This window comes from Pleurodeles waltl, chromosome 6 (assembly GCF_031143425.1).
Source record: "Pleurodeles waltl isolate 20211129_DDA chromosome 6, aPleWal1.hap1.20221129, whole genome shotgun sequence".
In the NCBI taxonomy this organism is placed as follows: Eukaryota; Metazoa; Chordata; class Amphibia; order Caudata; family Salamandridae; genus Pleurodeles; species Pleurodeles waltl.
In genome coordinates this window covers 453,080,994-453,101,166 of record NC_090445.1, presented here as the reverse complement: position 1 = coordinate 453,101,166, position 20,173 = coordinate 453,080,994, and the positions used below count along the sequence as shown (strand labels likewise).

The following is a 20,173-nucleotide window of genomic DNA, read 5'->3' as shown; positions in this document are numbered from 1 at the left end:
AAATTGGTTAACACTCTGCTGCATATTTTTGGTTCTCTCTGCCACATAATTCCAGTGGACCGGCATTTAACTAACGCACTTCCATTTACTGCAGAGTCTTGCCCCATTGACGTTGAACATTTATTAGATTATTTTTAGTACTGTCGTTTTTCAAGTCTAACAAGTGAATAGCCCTAAAAATTGTAAATTGGTCCAAAGCAACATATGTGGAAACGAGCCTCAAATGGTTGTGTGGAGCTGTGAATTCTCCTAGGACTGTGCCACAGGATTTTAAACAAATGTATTTCAAGGGTGACCATGACATTGTCTGATTCTGCAGCTGCTTTATTGTACGCACAGTTGCAGAGTTGGCGTGCTTGCCACAATTCACAACTTACAGCATGATTCTCATTTAAGCAGCACAACTGTATTTCTTGTTCATCCAGATCAACCCTCACCTCACATGCTGCGTGGAATTGGGAAATGCTTTTGCAAATTCTACACACGCACCTTAGCTTCCACCTCTCTACCCTTTACACCACCATCCAGACCTTTATGTAAAGAAAAGCATCTTTAGGAAACACAAGTAAATAGGGTTACAACTTTTGAAGAGAAAGAATCTTTCACTGTAATAGAACAGGCCTTAGTGAAACACTCCAGCCGTGTATTCAGTTTTTTCCCACGGAGACAGAAAGGATTTCTAAATGGAAATATTAAGTAAAACGCGTGTAAATTATTCAGTATGACGCTATTAACTAAAGAAAATAATGTGCATGAAAAGCGCTTCAAAGGCCTTGGTACGGATTCCCAATTGCAAAATATTAATTTCTTAACAGTCATATGCGGTAAAATAAGAACTGTTGTACAAAAAGGGAATATGACAGTTTCAGTGCGTCATCACTGAGTAAAACAGCTGCGTGGGTGCGGAGCCTGCTGCTATACGTAGGCTGCAATAAAGGAGAACCCAAGCAGAACCCTGTATCCAACTATGAAAGGTGCAGCACTGTCTGCCCAGAGGAAGGTAGAGGGAGGAAGAGGTAGGCTGAGGTAGGTAGAGGAAGGTGGAGGGAGGTCTAGACAGATGTAGGTGGAGGTAGGATGTAGTTGGAGGTAGAGGGAGGCGGAGGTAAGTGTAGGTAGAAGTAGGTGGAGGGAGAAGTAGATAGAGGGAGGTATTGGTAGGTGTAGGTAGAGTTAGATTTAAGTACAGGTAGGAAACATAGGTAAAGGGAGGTAGAAATAGGTAGTGGTAGAGCGATATCCAAGAACAAAGCACCATCAGCACGCTTGAAGGGGGGGGGGGGGGAGAGAAGGGGGTGAGACCGAGAGAGGAGGTGGAGAGAGAGGGAGAGGGAAAGGGAGAAGGAGAGGGAGGGAGAGATGCAAGAACAAAGCACTTAAAAGGCCTTGGTTTGGTTCCCAACTGCAGATTATTAATATCTTGACTGACATATTCGGTAAAAAAAAAAATAAAAAAAAAAATAGATGTTTTCCCAAAAGGGAAATAAACATTTTCATTGTGTCACACTGAGCAAAATATCTGGGGGTACGGGGCACCCAGCATCTGCTGCTATACGTAGGCTCTAATAAAAGAAAGAGCCCAAGCGGAAACCTGTATCTAACTATAAAAGTTGTAGCGCTATCGATTTACCTATAGTTTAGAATATAAATAAAGAAGATTGACTTTTATTAAATGAAATAGACCTTACAGCGGCACTTTTACATCACCCGGCACCACACTGAAATCCATTTTAAGCTCCTGATTCAAGCTTTCACTATGAAAAAAAATACACTCTTCCCATGCAACAAAATAAAGCATTAAACTAAGCGTAAACAGGGACCCAACCATTGAGCGCTTGGATAAACAATAGAAGTAAACCGGTAGGCACGCAAAGCGCTTGACTACTGCCGAGCGAGATCGTTCTGTGTAGGAAATAAAAAATAAAAAAAGTAGTCCAGGAACCATACGGAAAACAGAGCTGCGCATGTTTTTAGTGGTTGGCAGATGCTCTTGAGGAGGGCTAAAAACTGGAAAAGGCATGACGTATGAATGCCTTTCACTAATGAAACCAAGTGAATTTTAAAAAGCAAGCCCACAAATGAATGAAAGTGATGGGTGTGACATGGGCATGGTTAAAATCCCAACAGAAAGACAACAGGTCAGAAGTGCTTGCGAGCTCGACCTAAAAAATGTTCTTACGTGTTCAATTCAGAGTGACTGTTACTGCCTGCCAAATAAAAACTGTCTCCAAAAGGACAATCTATGGAAAAACTGTCTTTAAAAGGACAATCATCAAATTCAGTAGGCCAAGGAGTCTATCTGTCATGAGGTCTAAAAGCCCAGGAACCACATCTGGCTAACCACGTCAATGTGCCCATCAAAACTCCTATGCCATCTGACGTATGCAACAGACCACAAACCCACCACAACCGCAGAGGCTAGAGCTATTGGTGGTCCTAGGTTTACAGTGAAAGCAACTCTCCTATACAGACCCAGCTTTTATAGCCAAGATAAAACCTGCTATCACCACCAGCTTTTGGCATTACCTAAACAACTGCGCAAGTCTACTCCAGCACATGGCCTGAACCTTAAAAGAGCCCCAAGGCTGCAATTCATAGGGGGGCGAAACACGTGTTGGCTGTTTTTCTACAAGAGTGTTGACTTCAATAAACAAAACTATAAAGTCTCCCTCAAGCAAGCAACTGATTGTTTCTTATCAGTTTAAGAGGAAATATATATTGAATACTACAAAAGAGATTGTAACCATCGCTGTGCACATGAACTAACCAATGAGTTCATTACAGGATTAGCAGTACAAAGAAAAAGAACAGAAAGGTTTTTATATATGCCACCTAAAAGCTAAGGTGCAAAGCACTTCCTACTTAGGCATCTTGAGTATAGTTTTCCAAGGACATACACCAAAAACACATATTTAGCGGGCACACATTATATGCCTAGCGCTCTGTCCATCAGTGGGACAGCTTAAGACTGCTCTTTCTCCCAGCGCAGGCTCTGACAGTCTGAATTCTGGACTCTAAAAGCCTCACAGTTTCCTAGCAGGGCCTTCAAAAGAGGGCTGGCAGTCGGCCAGGCTGCCTTTGGGGTAACAACAGCCTCGTGAGAACTCATGTCATCCCTGGAATGAGACGTCTTCATCGCCAGTAGTCCCTGGAACTAAAGTAGGCTATATATTATGTGGATGTGCACATTATATAGAGCACAATGCAGTCACTCAGAGTAAGGTAAGCCAATGGCTGAAGTGGGCTGACCCTGTGCTTCATGCTGAAAGCTTCGATGAGTGGAAGCAAAATGTGAATGAGACTACGGCAGACTAATTAATGTATGAAAATGGCGTGTTAAAAGTCTGTCATGTGTAGTGTATATTTTTTTACTAAAAGAATGTCCTTGCCTAATGCCAGATACATACAAACAATGATCACTCAATGAGCTGGCAATCACTCCATACTAACCAAAGAGTGAAAGAATTTAAATAGTTTTGTAAATTCAACTACAATAGATATATATTTGAAGCAGATCAGAAAAGAAAATTAGATAAACCCTAGAACAAGCATTTGACCATGTTTAACTCTCTTGGGTTTAGATGAAGAGGGGAGTTGAATGTCTTTCTCGAATCACGGAAAATCCAACAGAAAACGGGGAAAAAAAAAACTACTGTGGAAGGGCCAGTTGAGCATAATGTGCTTCGGAGGTGCAGAAAGTGAGTGGCGGAACATAGTGCTCTATGGTCCAACATACATCTCAGTGACCTCCCAATTTTAGTCATTTTATATTTATTCTCTAATGGGGTCCTTCTGTCTGGAAATTGTGCCTAATTATTAATTCCCTGGAGTTGGCAGAGGGGTGTCCCTTAAGTGGCCAAAATCCACAGCCATTACAATGTTGCTCTTCAAATTTCGGAATAAAGGACTGCGTTTAAACACGGAAATAAAAGTAAACGGACAGGACGACTGAACGGACATGAAATTTGAAGGTGGATTCACGAGTAAGCTATACACCTGGTTTAAAGATTAATTACCGTGTCCAGGCCTAGGCTATTCATACCACCACAGGGAAAGTGAGAAATGTAATACAAACCTCTACATTTATTAAGGGCTCTCAAACAACACAACCAATACCAAAATCTCCACATTTAGTCTGCCCATCCTCCTCCAAACCCGCATAACACACCTGGTCTGTTGCGGTACTCTTTGCTTGTACCCGTCGCGTGCCGCTCAGAGGTAGGATCTGATGTTGTTTTCACCATTCTTGGTTGATGAAAGTCCAATGTTTTACCACTACTTTCGGGAATAACTTCTCCTTTGCGTTTCTTGTGCTCCCCTGGACTCCAGTGTCATGGCAGGAGGAGGAGCTCCAGGTTCACATCTCCACTAAGGTGACACCATGTTCCGTGCCTGGTGTCTATGTGTCGTGCTTCTTCTGCTGGTACGAGCCCACAGCAACGTAGGCTGTCAGAGGGTTAGCAGCTCCTGTTGTGGGATTTTGTGCAGACCGAATTGTTACTAGCGGGTCTGTGTCTTCTAGAGTAGTTAATAATTACACTGACCATTTAAACCAGTCTAGTGCTTAATTAATAGGTACCATTATTACTGAACATAGAGGTCACGTTTTATCACTCAGGCGGGCCCACGTTTTTGTACGTACTACAATTCAAATGTAGATCTTGCGAGTTTTTTTCTGGAGATTGCATATAACACTTCGATAATCTCTTACTGAGGAAAGATGTACTCTCTGCTGATTTGTCAATTCATTTTCAAGGGACCTTGATCGGATAACTAGCGCCATGCCTACCAGACGGTTTCGGGTGTTGCCCACCAGCAGACAAGGTGCAAATGTTGACAAAAAAACACAACTACTGGCAAAGAGTAAAGAACACATAAAACACACCCATCTGTAATACATGCTTGTGACCTACATCTCATGGTCCCAATGCTCCCTCTTCCTCGAGCCTTCATCCGCAACATATTGGGCCAGACGAGTCTGATGGAGCAGGACTCGGGAGAAGGTGGCACGTCATAATTATTTCATGAAGTTATTTATTAGGAGGTTTTTCTCAACTGGTGCACCAATTGGAACGGCATACATTCTTTACATCTCATTACACACACATGCACCAATGAGGCACGGCGCCACTGCCTGCAGACGCAAGACCAGGGTAGGTGCAGCACTCATTACTAGGTGTTCAAATCCCTTACATTCTGCTGTCTGAGTGTGAACTTGACTCTCCCTTCCAGAGAAAGCCTGTCGTAGAGGACACCGCCTGACTTTTCATGTATGTAGCACCTTGCATCCCCTTTAGGGGTCTCTAGTCACTGTAATGCCATCATGGACGGGCCCACCAATCACCAGACTTCCCGTTTCCCTGCAGACCTGAATGTGCCACTCTAGCTCGGCCCTGGACCCCTTGCACGCAGCCCCAGATCATACACATCACACAGAAGCCGGTCCCATCTAGTGGAGTGCTAGCTGCATAAAAATGATGTTATGCCGCCGAGATCCTACTGCAGTCAGCAATTCAGGATCTCTCTGGGAGGCTGCTTCGGTCTTTCATCCTTTCCAGATCATTAAGACGAGGAGCACTGTAAAGCTATAAGCTCGTGGTGCGTAATTGGTGCTGAGCACGCTGTATATCTACATACTCATGCTGCAATCTGACTTACACAAACAAAATATTAATAACAAATAAAGGAAGAGCTGGCACGGCAGACTCCATCCGCCTGGACCAATGCTCTGTGCTTCTCACTTCCGGCCGGAAATGGAAAACAATGCAAGATCTTTGGAGTCAAATACACACAATGCGCATCCTCACTCAGAGGACCTCGTGCGCAGTGATGGCGGGTGCCCTCCTTTTTTATATTGATGGTGCCAGTGCGTCCTGTCCCACAGCTGTGAAGAGTAAAGAGCGCGGGTCTGAAACTAAGATTTAGGGGAAAATGCATGCATAGAAAGGGGAACTGTGGATTTAAAAGACCCTCGTTGCAGCATTATCCACCCTGCAGCTGACCTGTGCTGGGAACAGGGCATCCAGCTCTCGGCCACTGCAAGAGGTGACCACACGATGGCATTACCACGCCGTCCACTGATAGAGCACGGTTTCACTGTGTGCACCAGATCGTATGCAGAAGCCTTTGCTTATAGTACGCTAGGGTCCCAGAGACCATTGCTTCAAGTTCTGCACGATACACAGAATAGTGAATTTGTGATGTTCTATGGCCTTCTCCATACAGGCCTTTTCGATGTTCTATGTTATCTGCAGAGGTCATGTTCTTTGGCCTCATGGACTGTGCTGTTCACTGGTCTTATGGTTTCAGGCCTTTGGTTTGTGATGTTCAATGGCCTTCTTGACGCAGACGTTGCTTCAGGTGAAGCTCTACAATACGATCCACAGTTGAATCTCTGCCTCAGTAGAAGCTCTTCCTCCACCGGAGGGCAAGCTTTGCTTCCTCCAAGAACTGGCACAGCATGGCAGCTGCAAAGCAGAAAGCAGACCCTGCAATCTTCCCTTCCCCAAAAAAACAGATCAAGAAGGCCAGAGTAGTGCAAGTTTTCATCGCTCACAGAACATGCACAGTTAGGATATGAGTGGCATGTAGGTTACAGACAGGTCCTAGGAGCCGGAGTTTAACTCATTGAGAGGAATGTATAGGTGGATGAGAGTGAATGTGCAAGTTCTGGCAACACTCCCACTCAGGCGATATTCCACGCCAGCATCCTGAAAGTCCTGCTGTTGTCACATGGAGGCTTTCTGTAACTCCTGGCGTCATATCCTGCTGTCTTGCTGCCGTCACTTCCTCTAGTACCACCTACTGCCACGGACATTCACATTTGTCAAAGACTGGACCCTTCCTATACCGGAAGGGAGACCTTCCTTACTCTTGGTCTGAATAGGGATTGAGGGAGCGACATCTGCCCAGTTTAAAAGCAAAAAAGGCAACAAACTCGCCTGTGCTGCTCTTTTCTTCTGCTCCCATCACCGCCTCTTCCTTAACCTATATTTCCTGTTTTCCTATGAAATATCAACTTCTCTTGCTTTCTCTCTCTATCCAGCCGCTACCTCTATCCGTTCTCTCTTTTCTTACCTTTTCCCCTCTCTCATTCTCTTTCCCTTTCTCTCTCTCATTCGCACCTCTTTGGCTTACATTTCTTTCTATCTCTTTCTCAGGTTCTATTGATTAACGTCATTTGTCGATTCACTCTTCTCTTACTCCCAATGCCCTTAAGCTCTTCATTCATAAGTGCCCCCTCACCCTTTCCATCCAAATTGACTATTATACATACCTCTGTCAAACTCTTCTAATTTTTCCCCAATCGCACCCCCCTCTTATATCTCTCTCTCTCTCTTTACTTACCTCTACTATTTGTTATCTCTGCCTACACTCACCTAGGGCCAACACAAGGATTTTGCCATATCTAGAAGAAGGTGCAGTTTCCTCTACCAGGTAACTCTAGCAATTGTGCCACAATTGCTGCTTGTACTTCAAATATGACACCCCCTGCGGTTGGCCACCCAGTATTCCCCCAAAGAAACTGACCCTGCTGACTATTTTTTTATCATTCATTCTTTTCCTAAATGCATGCACCTAGCTATAGAACCGCTTACCTCCCAGTCTACCAACTTCCTCACAGATCTTCTAGTTTCACTTTCTCCTCACACCCTACTTTCAAAACCCCTCTTTTCTGTCTCACACACTCAAGAACCCCACTTACTTGCCCTTTCTCACACACCTAACCTTCCTTGCCATGAGCCTTCCCTTACTCACTGTAACTTTCTCACTCTGGCTTACACAGAGGCACACATCGCAGGATGACTGTGGTTTTTATGGTTCCTGTCACCAGATACAATGTTGAATCATCGTTTTGGAAAAGTACACTGGTGAACACAGAGCTGTATTCCACAGTTTGACAATAGCGCCTTAAGAGGAGATGCTCATAAGATCTAAAGAGAAAATCCTATGCTGGAAGTAGATTTAAATCTACACAATGATGATTTCAAGTCGAAACATGGATATTTAGTTGGGAAACTTAAGAAAATGAAAGTTTGGGGTCACTTACTCATTGGTGGAGATTGGGCTGTTTATTTGGTTTTCAGAGTACTGAGACAGCCATTACCTAGTACGTGATTGTTATTATGAGCAGCTCAGTCACGGTAACTGTGCTCTAGACAGGGACATGGAGCCATAAGTCTTCAAAAAAGGTTTTGAATGTGTGCCCACCAGGCACTGCGTAGTCCTAGCCACGATGCTGCACCTGTTGTTCAAAATGTTGAGGGCCGCCAGTGTTCCCTGCTTTAAGACTAAAGAATTGAAGAGGGAAAAGGCGGTTTCTGTGTGGCTGTCGAAAGAAACTCATCCAAACGCATAGTGGGTGAATGTTCTATCTGGATATCAAATGCATTAGCTATACTACCAGACAGTGAGTGGCGACTGTAAACACCCTTTGAACTCAGGCCAGGAATCTAGAAATGGGGGACATTGTGCAAAAGCGGAGCACAGACCCAGCTGGAAGCCACATGCACTCGGGCTTCTTTTAACCCATCTTCTGCTGGCATCCATGACATTCCTCCTTAGTCAGCTCGCCTGGACATTCTTGGACTTCAGAAAAAGAGGTAGTAGATGTAATAGCAGCCCAAGTGTTTGGGGTCAGGATTAAGAACCGAGGGCCTGATTTATAGTTTGGCAGATGGGTTACTCCGTCACAACGGAAGGGAAATCCCGTCCGCAGTATTATGATACCCATAGGATATAACGGATGGTAATACGGCAGACTGGATACTCATCACATATGTGACAGGTTAACCCCATCCACCTAACGCTGAATCAGGGCCTGAAAAAGGTTTTTCCACCCATACATGACACCCATAACAGTGGGATTGCTGCCGTGGGTGTGCAAGAATGTTTGGTCGTGGCCAGTGGGCACAAAGCGTATAAGAATACTTGCAGATTTTACATTAAACAAATAAAGAATATGGACATTAAAATCACTTGGATGTGCACGGCATAGTCCTGAACTCCCCATGCAAACATCCGACAACTGCCTCCAGACTGGCTGACAAACTTTGCCAACAGTGGATGCTCCTTGGTGCCACGTTACCTTCTTGAAGAGCCGCCCAGAGTCCTCGCTGACCTGGCCGAAGCGTGGGATGATGTTATTCAGGTAGATGTCGCTCAGCGTGTTGTGGTCCCGGCTCTCACGCTTCACCTGGCTAAGCAGCAGGTTCCAGCAGTTGACGGGCGAGAGGACATTCTGGTCCTTCCTGGAGACAGAGGGAAGCAGAGGCGTTAACAAAGCGCTCCAATTCAGGCTATCGTGTACATTATCATGACACTGCAGCCTTAACTCACTGCTAACCGGGCAAGAAGAGCCCTGGTGCTTTATGAGCTCTTGGCAGAAGAACAGTGGTCTTCCCTGAATCATATCACAGGATACTGAGCCCATCTGCTTTCAAGACAACCTCCCTGTCAACCACATGAACAGCAACTTGTACAGCACAGCCCACAACGTGCATGGGGGGCGTGGCCTAGGAGCTAGAGCTAGTGACTTTACATCCTGGGATTATGGCCAAATCACACACCCTCCCCATGCCTTAAAAAAAGTGTGTAACCTTTGGTTGCTTCATATGTTAAATAACAAGCACTGGCAAAGTGGAAGTACAGTATGACGACGTAGAGTCGAGTGGCAGAGCAGAACGGAGCAGCGTAGCTGAGTACAGTGGCATAGAGTGCTGTAGAGTGCAGTGACGTAGACTGAATTGGCACAGAAATGAGTTGAGTAAAGTTGCGTAGAATTGAGTGGGGCAGACGGCAGTGGCGTAGCGTGGGTAGAGCGTAGCAGGACAGAGTGGGTTAGAGTGGCATAGTCTGGGGTGAAATACGAGTGGCTTGGAGTGGAGTACAGTGGCGTAGAGAAGCACTGAGTGGCAGTGTGGAGTGGCACGGAGTAGCACAGAGTGGAGTGTCATAAGGTGGAGTGCAGTAGTGTACAGTGGTGCACATTAGAGTGGCATATAGTGCACTGGGGTAGAGTGGCAAATAGAATGGCACAGAGTGGTGCAAAGTAGTGCAGAGTGGCGTAGACTGCAGTGGTGCCGAGGAGAGTGGTGAAGAGTAAAGTACAGTGGCAGAGTGCAGTAGCGTACAGTGATGCAGAGTACAGTGGTGTTGAATACAATGCTGCAGAATAGATTACAGTGCAGCAGAATACAGATGGGTAGAGCAGAATGTCCTAGTGCAGTAGCGCAGAGTATTGTGGCAAAGAATAGAGTGTAGTGACAGAGTGGTGCAGAGGTACACTGCAGTGGTGCAGAGCAGAGTGCAGTGGGGTACAGTGGTGCAGAGAAGAGCAGAGTGGCCTAAAGTACAGTGGTGCAGAGTAGAGTGCAGTGGTGTATCCTGTAGGGTGGCGCTTTGGGAGGGGGAAAAAGCAACAGTGAAGGGTGAAAGGGAGCAGAAGCTAGATGAACGTGGATAAGGGAGATGGACTAAAAACACACGTATTCACACGGAGTCAACTACAAGGACATAACAAAATGGGGCTCAAAGGAAATATGAGCAAAGCAAGTCAGGGTCTGGATGGGATTGCTGCAGTGGGTGTGCAAGCATGTTTGCTCATGGCCCAGTGTGTAGCTAGCGTAGAAGAAAACGTGCAGCTTTTACATTAAACAAAGAACAGAGACACTAAAACTACTCGGAAGTGCATAGCACAGTCTTGAACCCCATATGCAAACATCTGACAACTGCCTCCAGACTGGCAAACACACTGCCAACAATGGATGTATAAAGTAATTTATTGTCCCTGGGTCACTGTTGCGCTATATAATACTGCAAAAAAAAAAAAAAAAAAAAAGTGAGCATCCCATCCTATTTACAGCTGGCAAGTGCTATTTAAAGGCGGCGGGCATTTTCAAATTGATCATTCAGATCTGTTTGATGCCACTATTCCCACAGTTCCAATGTGTCCGTAGAGACATAGCACAGACCTATTCTTAATTGGCAGTTTTAGAGCGTACAATAGTAGGGCATTGCAGCACCTTCCTTTTGACAGATCTAATAACGTGTAAGGTGCAGTCAGAGACTGGGAAAATTATACACACACCTGCTGAAATTGTATCCTAATTTGGTACCAAATAAGATTTTTTATCAACTCGTTTGTCTTAACTTGACTTCAGCTCTTTCCATATACTGCTTGCAACAAGATGTCCCACATGCAATTAACAATGAAAATAGTCATTCTGTGACAGCTGTGTAGCACAGGCCAGAAATATCCATTTTATGCAACCTTGTTAAAGCATGAGCAAGTGAACCAATTACTGCTAGTATTTCTACAATTAATATACAGTATACAGATGGGCAACTAAATTACTAGGATGTTTTTCACCAGGGGCCTTCGAGTCAGAGTAACAGAGTTGTCTATGTGGTAAATCAGACCACCACCTCCTGCACCCACGCTCCAGAGGTGAAAAAAATCCCCGTTATTCACATTTTACCCATCCAGAATTTTATGTTGCATATGGACCCCCAAAACAACTGCCCCTGACTCCAATGTATACGTAAGGGCAGAAGAGTTATATGGCAACCATATTTAACTGGTTTAAAAAAAAAAAAAGTTACTGTTAGAAATAAGGTCTCTAGTTGGCAGTCGGTTTGCACCCTGTCCAAGTTGAACCCTCACTCTTGTAAGGATAAGGGAGATACCTGCTCAGATAACCCCTGCTCACCCCCTTGGTAGCTTGGCACGAGCAGTCAGGCTTATCTCAGGAACAATGTGAAAGCATCTGCACATAACACACATTAATAAATGAAAACACTACAAAAGGACACCACACCAGTTCTAGAAAAATAGCCAATATTTATCTATTTAAAACAAGACCAAATACGACAAAAATCCAACATACAGTAACTAAAATATGAATTCTGCAAGATTTCCTCAAAAATACAGTTCCTTGAAGCCGGTACCCCACCTGGGGCTATCACGACGTCGTGATCAACAAAACCAAGAGTTCAGGCTGGCCGCCGAGTCGCGGGCCAACTATGGTGTCGGGAAGACCCGCAAACCGTACCTTTGGAATTGCAGGGTGCCGTGATCCTCACGGTGAGCTCCTGAGAGCGGCGTTGCGGTGTCAGTTCCGGAGTCGGTGCAGGTGGAACTCTGAGCTGAAGAAGTCAGGAGCTCTGGTGTGGATGGCGCCGGGGCTGCAGTGTGAAGTGGGACGATGCAATGTGTGGGGCCCACAGGTCACGGTGCAGGCAGAGGATCGGTGACTGCATCCAGCGAACTCTGTGACACCAGGCCTGCGGAGTGAAGCGTGTCTGTGCGACATGCAGTGTCACCATGTCACAATGCAGGGAGCGTCGTCGTCGTTGCTGAAGCACAGTCGTCGGTCAGTAGGCAGTGTGGGATGGGATGGTGCTTCGTGACCCAAACGAGCCGTGTCCACAGGCCACTGTGCAGGCAGGGATGCCTGGTGACGACATTGGCGTCGATGATGCTGGTGTCGGTGGCCCGGGGCTGCGGTGCAGGACGGGATGGTGTTTTGTGTACTTCACGAGCAGTGTCCACAGGCCATGGTGCAGGCAGCGCCGCCGGTGTCAGCAAGCATGGCGCCTTCAGGGATGCCCAGGCTGCGATGTGAGCAGGGGATGCCAGAGTGTGGGGCCCACAGCTCGTGGTGCGAGCAGCGGCTTGGTGACATTGTCCAATGACGGCATCAGTAAGATCAGGGTCGCGGTGTGAAGCGGGGCAGTGCAGCGTCGCAAGGTCACAATGCAGGCCAGCAGCTTTGCTGGCGGCGGAAGCGGTGGTTTCTTCTCTTGAACAGCACAAAACACAGTTCCCAGTGCTACAGGTCAAGGAAACTGAAGTCTTTGGTGTCCCGGAGACTTCCAACAAGAGGCAAGCTCTACTCCAAGCCCTTGGAGAACTTTCTCAAGCAGGACACACAGCAAGGTCCACCCTTTGCACTCCTTTCAGGCATACGCAGCAACTGCAGGCCAGTCTACCAAAGCAAGACAGCAAAGGGACAGTACTCCTCCTTCAGCTCTTCTCCTGGGCAAAGGTTTCTCTTGATTCCAGAAAGATTCTAAAAGTTTGGGGTTTTGGGCCAACTATTTATACCCCGTTCTGCCTTTGAAGTTGGCAAACTTCAAAACAAAGTCTCAAGTGTTTGCAAGATCCTTCCTTGTCCAGGCCAGGCCAGGCCCTGACACACACCATGGGGTTGGAGACTGCATTGTGTGAGGGCAGGTACAGTCCTTTCAGGTGCAAGCGATCACTCCTCCCTCCACTGTAACTCAGATGGCTCATCAGGATATACAGGCTACACCTTTGTGTCACTGTCTAGAGGAGAGGTGTAAACAGCCCAACTGTCAAACTGACCCAGACGGGGAATCCACAAACAGGCAGAGTCGCAGAATGGTTTAAGCAAGAAAATGCTTACTTTCTAAAAGTGGCATTTTCAAACTCACAATCCAATAACCAATTTTACTAAAAGATGCATTTTTAAATTGTGAGTTCAGAGACCCTAAACTCCATATTTATATCTGCTCTCAAAGGGAACCTGGGCTTTAAAGTGATGTAAAGGCAGCCCCCATGTTAACCTATGAGAGAAATAGGCCTTGCAACATTGAAACCAGAGTCTGGTGGTATTTTACTGTTAGGACATGTAAAACACACCAGTACATATCCTACTTTTTACATGCACTGCACCCTGCCCATGGGGCTGCCTAGGGCCTACCTTAGGGGTGCCTTACATGTACAAAAAGAAAGGTTTGGGTCTGGCAAGTGGGTGCACTTGCCAGATCGAACTGGCGGTTTAAAACTGCACACACAGACATTGCAGTGGCGGTCTGCACCATGTTTACAGGGCTACTTATGTGGGTGGCACAATCGGTGCTGCAGGCTCACTAGTGGCATTTGATATACACGCCCTGGGCACCTCTGGTACACTTTTTTAGGGACTTACCAGAAAATCAAATATGCCAATCATGGATAAACCCATCAACAGTACAATTTATTAAGGGAGCACTTTCACTTTAGCACTGATCAGCAGTGGTAAAGTGCGCAGAGACAATAAAGCAGCAAAAACAGAGTCCAGTAAACCATAAAAACAGGAGGTCAGAAGGCCAGAAGACGGGGAGACACCCCAAAAAGCTGCCAGGTCTAACAGTTACCAAAAAAAACTAGCCACTGCGGTCACAATACCCTCCTGCCAAACTATAAAATACCTGTCCTCCTGCCACCCATCACCCTTAAAAAAAAAACAAAAAAAACCTGCCCTTCTCCAAATACATAAAAAATAGACCACTAACACCTGCTGTGCAAACCCACCCCCTCCCAACCAAAAGCTGAGCTCGCCACTGACAGAGCAGAGAGCAGCCACCACGCTGACAGCGGTCCTTTGACAGCGGCTTGTCAGCGCAGCTTCATTTCCCCTCTCAGCACAGGTCTGCAGAGACTGCCACTGACAGGGGATAAGGAGCTTGACGCAGGCACAGTCTGTGGAGACCTGAGACTGGCAGGAGAAGGCAGATGAGACTGTCAACCACCATTCTGCTGTTACACTTTTATCTTTGGAGACCCATACAAGGTGGAGGAATAAAGGGGAGGCAAACGCTTCCCTTGGTAACGTCACAACAGTGTTTAACCCTTTTGCTTAACCACTTTTGTAAAGTCATTGCAGCGAATAAACAGATTCTGATCCCGTTATTCCTGCTAAAGGCTTCCAATGGAAGCCGTGAACCCCAACATCAAAAACACAATAACATCAACACCACCTCCACCACATGACCATCAGTAATAACAATGACAATAATAACTGTGCTCTGCATTGGAAAATGTGCCCATCCAGCCAGCGTTTTTCATTGAGCGAATTGGTCCGATACACAGCAAGGCATCTTTCCTGCAGCAACTAGAGGTCATGAGAGTGAAAGACCTTCCAAACCAAGATTTTTCAAAAGCTTGCCACTGAGCAGCCCAAAGAGATTAATGTGCTCTAAAGCTATGACTGCCAAGCCGTTCCACTGCTTCAAAGGACTTTCCTCCTTAAGCAGCTGCAAAATCATCTAAGGGCAACCAGTGAGTGCCAACAGCTCTGAGTAACACTCCCTCCTTGCCCAAACTAATCCTAAAAGGTTACAATTTGCCTTGTGCAACATTAGGTTTCACATTATAAGTGAAATCATAGGCTGGCAATAATGCGCAGTGAAGTAGGAAACTTTCTCTGGTTCCAAAACCTGTTTCCCAAGGACCATTTTAGTGAAAGCTGTAGGGCTCTGTCCCATGTTTTGCTTAAGAGGTAAATTAGACCAATTAGGGGAAAACGCCAAAGGAAAAAAATAAATCTGTAATACCTCTGAATTTTTCACTTAATGCCAAAAAAGTGGGGCCTGTTAAGAGTGTCTGTCTCGCATTTAATTAAACCACTAAGTGATCGCAATCCGGAACATCTTCTTTGAAAGAGTCCAGTGCCACAGCCTGGGAGCCCCCGCACAGAAGACTGGACCCCACCAGTTCTTTCTTTATGTATGACAGTGGTGTGTTCATGAGCATCTGAAACACTGCACTTTGAACCACTGGGAAAAACTGCATCAACTGAATAGCTCACAGCTCTGGCAAATGGCCATGGGGATGATGCCCTGAATAAGCCAATTGTTTCCTAAATCTAATCACCCTGTCCACCAGATGACCCCTCTAACTCACTGTGTGAGGATACACAATGCCACCATGCTTAAGAGCCTGAGAAACTTTAGAACCAGAAGCCCTGCAAACTAATAAAACATCGAGACCATAACCTAAAAGTCCCAATCCTGTTGTCTGATGGAAAAACTCATTGCAGAGATGTATGTAGAAGTGGCCGCAATGAAAGCTGTATTGCAGAACACTAATGGAGAAACATAGATGGTGTAGGAAATTGGGTACCTTGAAATAAACAGACAACATTGGACAGGATCACCTTCATCATTCTGTTGTTCATATACAGGAAGACAGGCACACCTAAACTCCATACATCGGCGGCCACCACAGCCAGGGATTTGATAACACATGGTGCTGAGGACAGACCAGAAAGAAGGGCCACGAAATGGTAACAGACTGGGCCCACCAGAAATCACAGATCCTGCTGGTGGTATTACAGAATGTGAAATAGGTGGCTTGCAGGGCGATACTCTCCATCGAATTCAGTTGGTCCAATAACGCACGAATCTGAGCAAGGCAGCATTTTGAATTTATCCTGTCTCAGGAAAGGGCTGAGACCTCAGAGATTCAAAATGGGGCATAGCCCATCACTCTTAAAGAACACGGAAGTAGCTGGAGTTGCATGCGAAACTACTAACCAATGACTGTAATCCTCCCAATGTTTTGACTTGTGGAGGATCCAGAAAATTAAGGGCATTAAGGGAAGACGCTCACTGGACTTCTTACAGGAGTGTTGATCTGCTGTCTTGGGGGCACCACAAAGAGAGTTTGAGTCCCAAACGACACTCAGCTTCTTTAAAGTAAAACATGAAACTCACTGCACACCTCATCGCTTGTACTGCTTTAATATGAGCCCTCAAACTACTTGTAGAGATGTGGTGAAGAAAAGGGTGACATTCTGCATGCCTGGTGGGACTGAGGGTCGCTTATGTGATTCTTCACTATCATACATTTTGCCATGTAGGCCTCATGTGGTTATGATTTTCTGTTGATGGCAGCTTTGGTCATATTGCATCATGTTTCTGACATCATGAGTTTGACTCCGCATTACAGAAGGTGATTTGAACCTCCACGGCAGCTGATACGATGTGTATTTTGAAGAGATGAAAGTCTGTAAACTCGTCCTCCAGGGAAGTCTGGTTTAAGGAAAGGGTGGTTGTGGCAGGTGTTAAGAGGTGGAATTACAGGGTCTGCTGCCAAGGAGATAGAAACCACCCTCTGTAGTGCAGAGGCATACCCAGGATGCTAGAAACATCATTCAATATGACCACAGCGGCTAACGGAAAATCATTACCACATAAGGCCTATATGGCAAAGTGTATCATAGTCCAGAATCAAATTATCTATCGACCCTTCCTACCACAAGACGTGCAAGACTGTCACCCTTTTCTTGACCACATCTGTGCAAGCAGATGTACAAGCAGATGTGTGGTTCATTCAGTGGGCATTCTCCCACTTACTTGGAAACCATCCCACTTTAAGAGAGGGGGAAGGGGCGGCGCGCTGAACTTCTGAACTCAGAGGACACAATGATATTGGTCTGATGAAGTGATGCTTGTTTGCCGCTCACTAAAGGGTTCAGTCAGAGGATGAGGCCTGCCTGTAGCCAGTTAGGTTGCACTAGTACAACACTGTCTCTGGTGGTCTGTCAGATGGGAGGAGTGCACCAGGTGTGGAAAGGTGTTCTATAATAGTCACTCCTACAGACAGGTTGCTGTGGAGTAAGTCCCATGAAGCGATTTATGAAGTGCTGTGAGCACGGATGATCACCTGCCACCGCTCCAGTCTTTCACCCCTCCCCCACGTGGCTATTGCGGCCCAGTGTTGAACGGCCACAATTTGATTGGTACAGAGGGTCAAAGGAGGAGTATGCGCATGTTCTACCACAGACACAAATAATGTTGCCCTTCCACAACCAGCAATACATTTCTGTTTATATGGTTTTTATTGTCCCACTTTTCCTCTCTTTCTCCCTTTATATTCCTGTTGGGGGTTTAGGCCAGTGGCATCGGAAATTTTGGAATAACTGGACTGATGCACTGCTTTGCAAGCATAATGGGGGAAGGGAGTGTTCACTGGCTTTCGATTTACTGACTGCATTAAGGATAGTAGGCTGTTTGGTGCGTGTCAGTTTATGACTTTTGATAATCAACACAAGTGGAGTCTAAGCCAGATTGAAAAAAAAACAAAAAACATGCACTTGTGCGCCTAATAAAAATTTGATTCGGAAAAAAAATTGCCTACTTTCTGGTCTTTTTCGTCTTGCAAATCTTTGTCTTCTTTCAGACAATATCCTGGCTCCTGCTCTCATACATATGCATGTGATGGTACTTATGGGGCACAATTTTGCTGAGTAGGTAAGGCCAGAAAGGCCCCGGCTACTTTATCATCTTCTGGCCGTCAAGCCCCTGGACGTGTACTATTGATGGGGCTTGAGCTGGCTCATAAAGCTGGACTGCTATGAAGGCATAAACATGAACGAGGTACCAACCTTTGATCAGTAATGCTGCGTCGCACCGAATAGTATGCGGAAAACACCTGAAGTGTACAGGCACCGAGCCACTGTGGTGCTTTTTAAGCTGTGTTATGGTAATCAGATGTCAAGCTTCGGATTTAAAAGCACCGGGCATTAGATATACGGTGTTTTTCTGCTCAACAAATTCTATATTAAAGTGACAGTTTTCCTCCTTCCCCTGCCCCCCAAGAAAACAATTTTATAACACAATGAAGCAAGGGGTCGGCTGGCATGGCTCCCAAACAAAGAGAAGCCGCAAAATTACTTGGGAAATGGCACGTGCTTCCCTCATTAAATGCACCTGCTGCCTACATTCCGCTGTCTCAGCCCCTCCCGGGGATGCGGCTCTCGTTCTTAACCACGAGACACCTCCGCCCGCTTCAAGCACTGGAAATGGCGGCGTGCTCATTCTAAATGTCACCGTTCACTGGTACACCTCCGCCTTGGAGAGACAGGTCTTCATTCCCACCCGCTTTCTTGGTCAAAGAGGCATGGAAATTTGGGTGATTTTTAAACGATTTTCATCCCTGCCACAGCAAGCGCGAGTCATTATCGAAATCTGGGGGTGCCAGGTAGATGAGGAAAGGCAATCTTAAACATCTTTCAAATATTCATCTATGAAAGAATTTTCAAGGTGGAACAAGAAAAGAGTCCCAAAGACAGACAAGTTGCACTTAAAACCTCTGTAAACAGTGCATGTATTGAGAGTCTCAGCAGTAAAAGCTCCGAACCCAGAGAGATTTAAGGGTCAGGCTTAAATCCAACCTTGACTCCAAACGCATTGGGTAATATCGGCACATTAATGGAGCGCCTAGACACAAATCAGTTTGTGTTGTGCACTACTTGATGTCATTATATATTCCGGAACACATCCATGCCGCCCACTGAGATGTGTTTTTGGGCAGGCCCATGATGACGCAGATAGTATAGTGACCACCTGGCACAGAGGCAAATTCAGGATGGGAATGTAAAAAAATTCAGGACAGAGTCAAAATTCAGGATAAAGATTCAGGACAAAAAGAGGAGCTGCCACACCCCACTGGTTTAACAATGCATTTTTTGACTTTTTTATATTGCACTACTTAGCCAGTGTGTGCATGAGACTGAGCTAGGGATGCTACATTCACATGGCGCATTATATCCTTGTTCAATAGTAAATTGATGCCCTTAAGACTGGTGTCAAGGGCGTCACTCCTACTCAAGTATGCCCTTTCTTGGAGAGAAAGCAACAGCAACGTTTTGATTATGGCAAACCGATTGGGAAAGAATAAAGTTAGTGACTTTTGACTTCTGCTAGTTTCGGTAACACTCCTGGACCCTCTACTGGATGTCAAACCTAAAAAAAAATAATGAGGCAGCACAGATGGTGAGGTATGGTGGGTCTCACACCAAAAATGGTCTGTAGACTCACAGTACCAAGAAGGCCCGATTGCTGCTTTAGAGTGTGCATCAGGAGGACTCTATGTTTAGCTCGGAATTGGTAGTCTGACCACCTGACAAAGAATTAAAGAGCAGGATGAAGTCAAGATCACATGGGAGAGCTGCAGCAATTGATTCCAAGGGTTATTGCTAATAACCGGATAAATAAGAAAGAGAAGAGCAAGGCAGGACAGTTCCTAAAATCAGATCGACCCTCCAGGAGTACCAGAAAGTATTGCAAACCTTTCGAGTAGTTTTAGTAGTGAGGCAAGAAACAGAAGAGGCATTGTCAAGTTAAAAACCAAGATGAGATAACAAGCCCTTAACTGGCATAGAAAATGATCACTGGCAGCCCCAGGGCTCAACTGGACTAAAAATCACAAAGAAAGCAGGAATGTATTAATTGTTTTATGATGTTTCTTAACCGTCTCCGCTTGTACGGTTGCAATGATTTTAAGTAATTACGCAATAAAGCATAAACTGTCAAGTGGTTGAATAAGCAGCACCAGTGGCGTAGCGGGTGGAGGGGGGGCGGCCGCACCGGGCGCAACATC

The 20,173-nt window shown here is 45.7% G+C and overlaps 1 protein-coding gene across 2 annotated transcripts in view; it reads right to left on the bottom strand.

Moving 5' to 3' along the window:
* The window catches only part of SRGAP2 (SLIT-ROBO Rho GTPase activating protein 2), a 488,054-nt gene that overhangs the window by 249,735 nt on the left and 218,146 nt on the right, over window positions 1-20,173 (bottom strand). For both annotated transcript variants that reach the window (XM_069238579.1, XM_069238580.1), the window contains one exon: window positions 9,089-9,251. In XM_069238579.1, coding sequence (XP_069094680.1) covers window positions 9,089-9,251 — 163 coding nt within the window. The remainder of the gene's footprint in view (window positions 1-9,088; window positions 9,252-20,173) is intronic.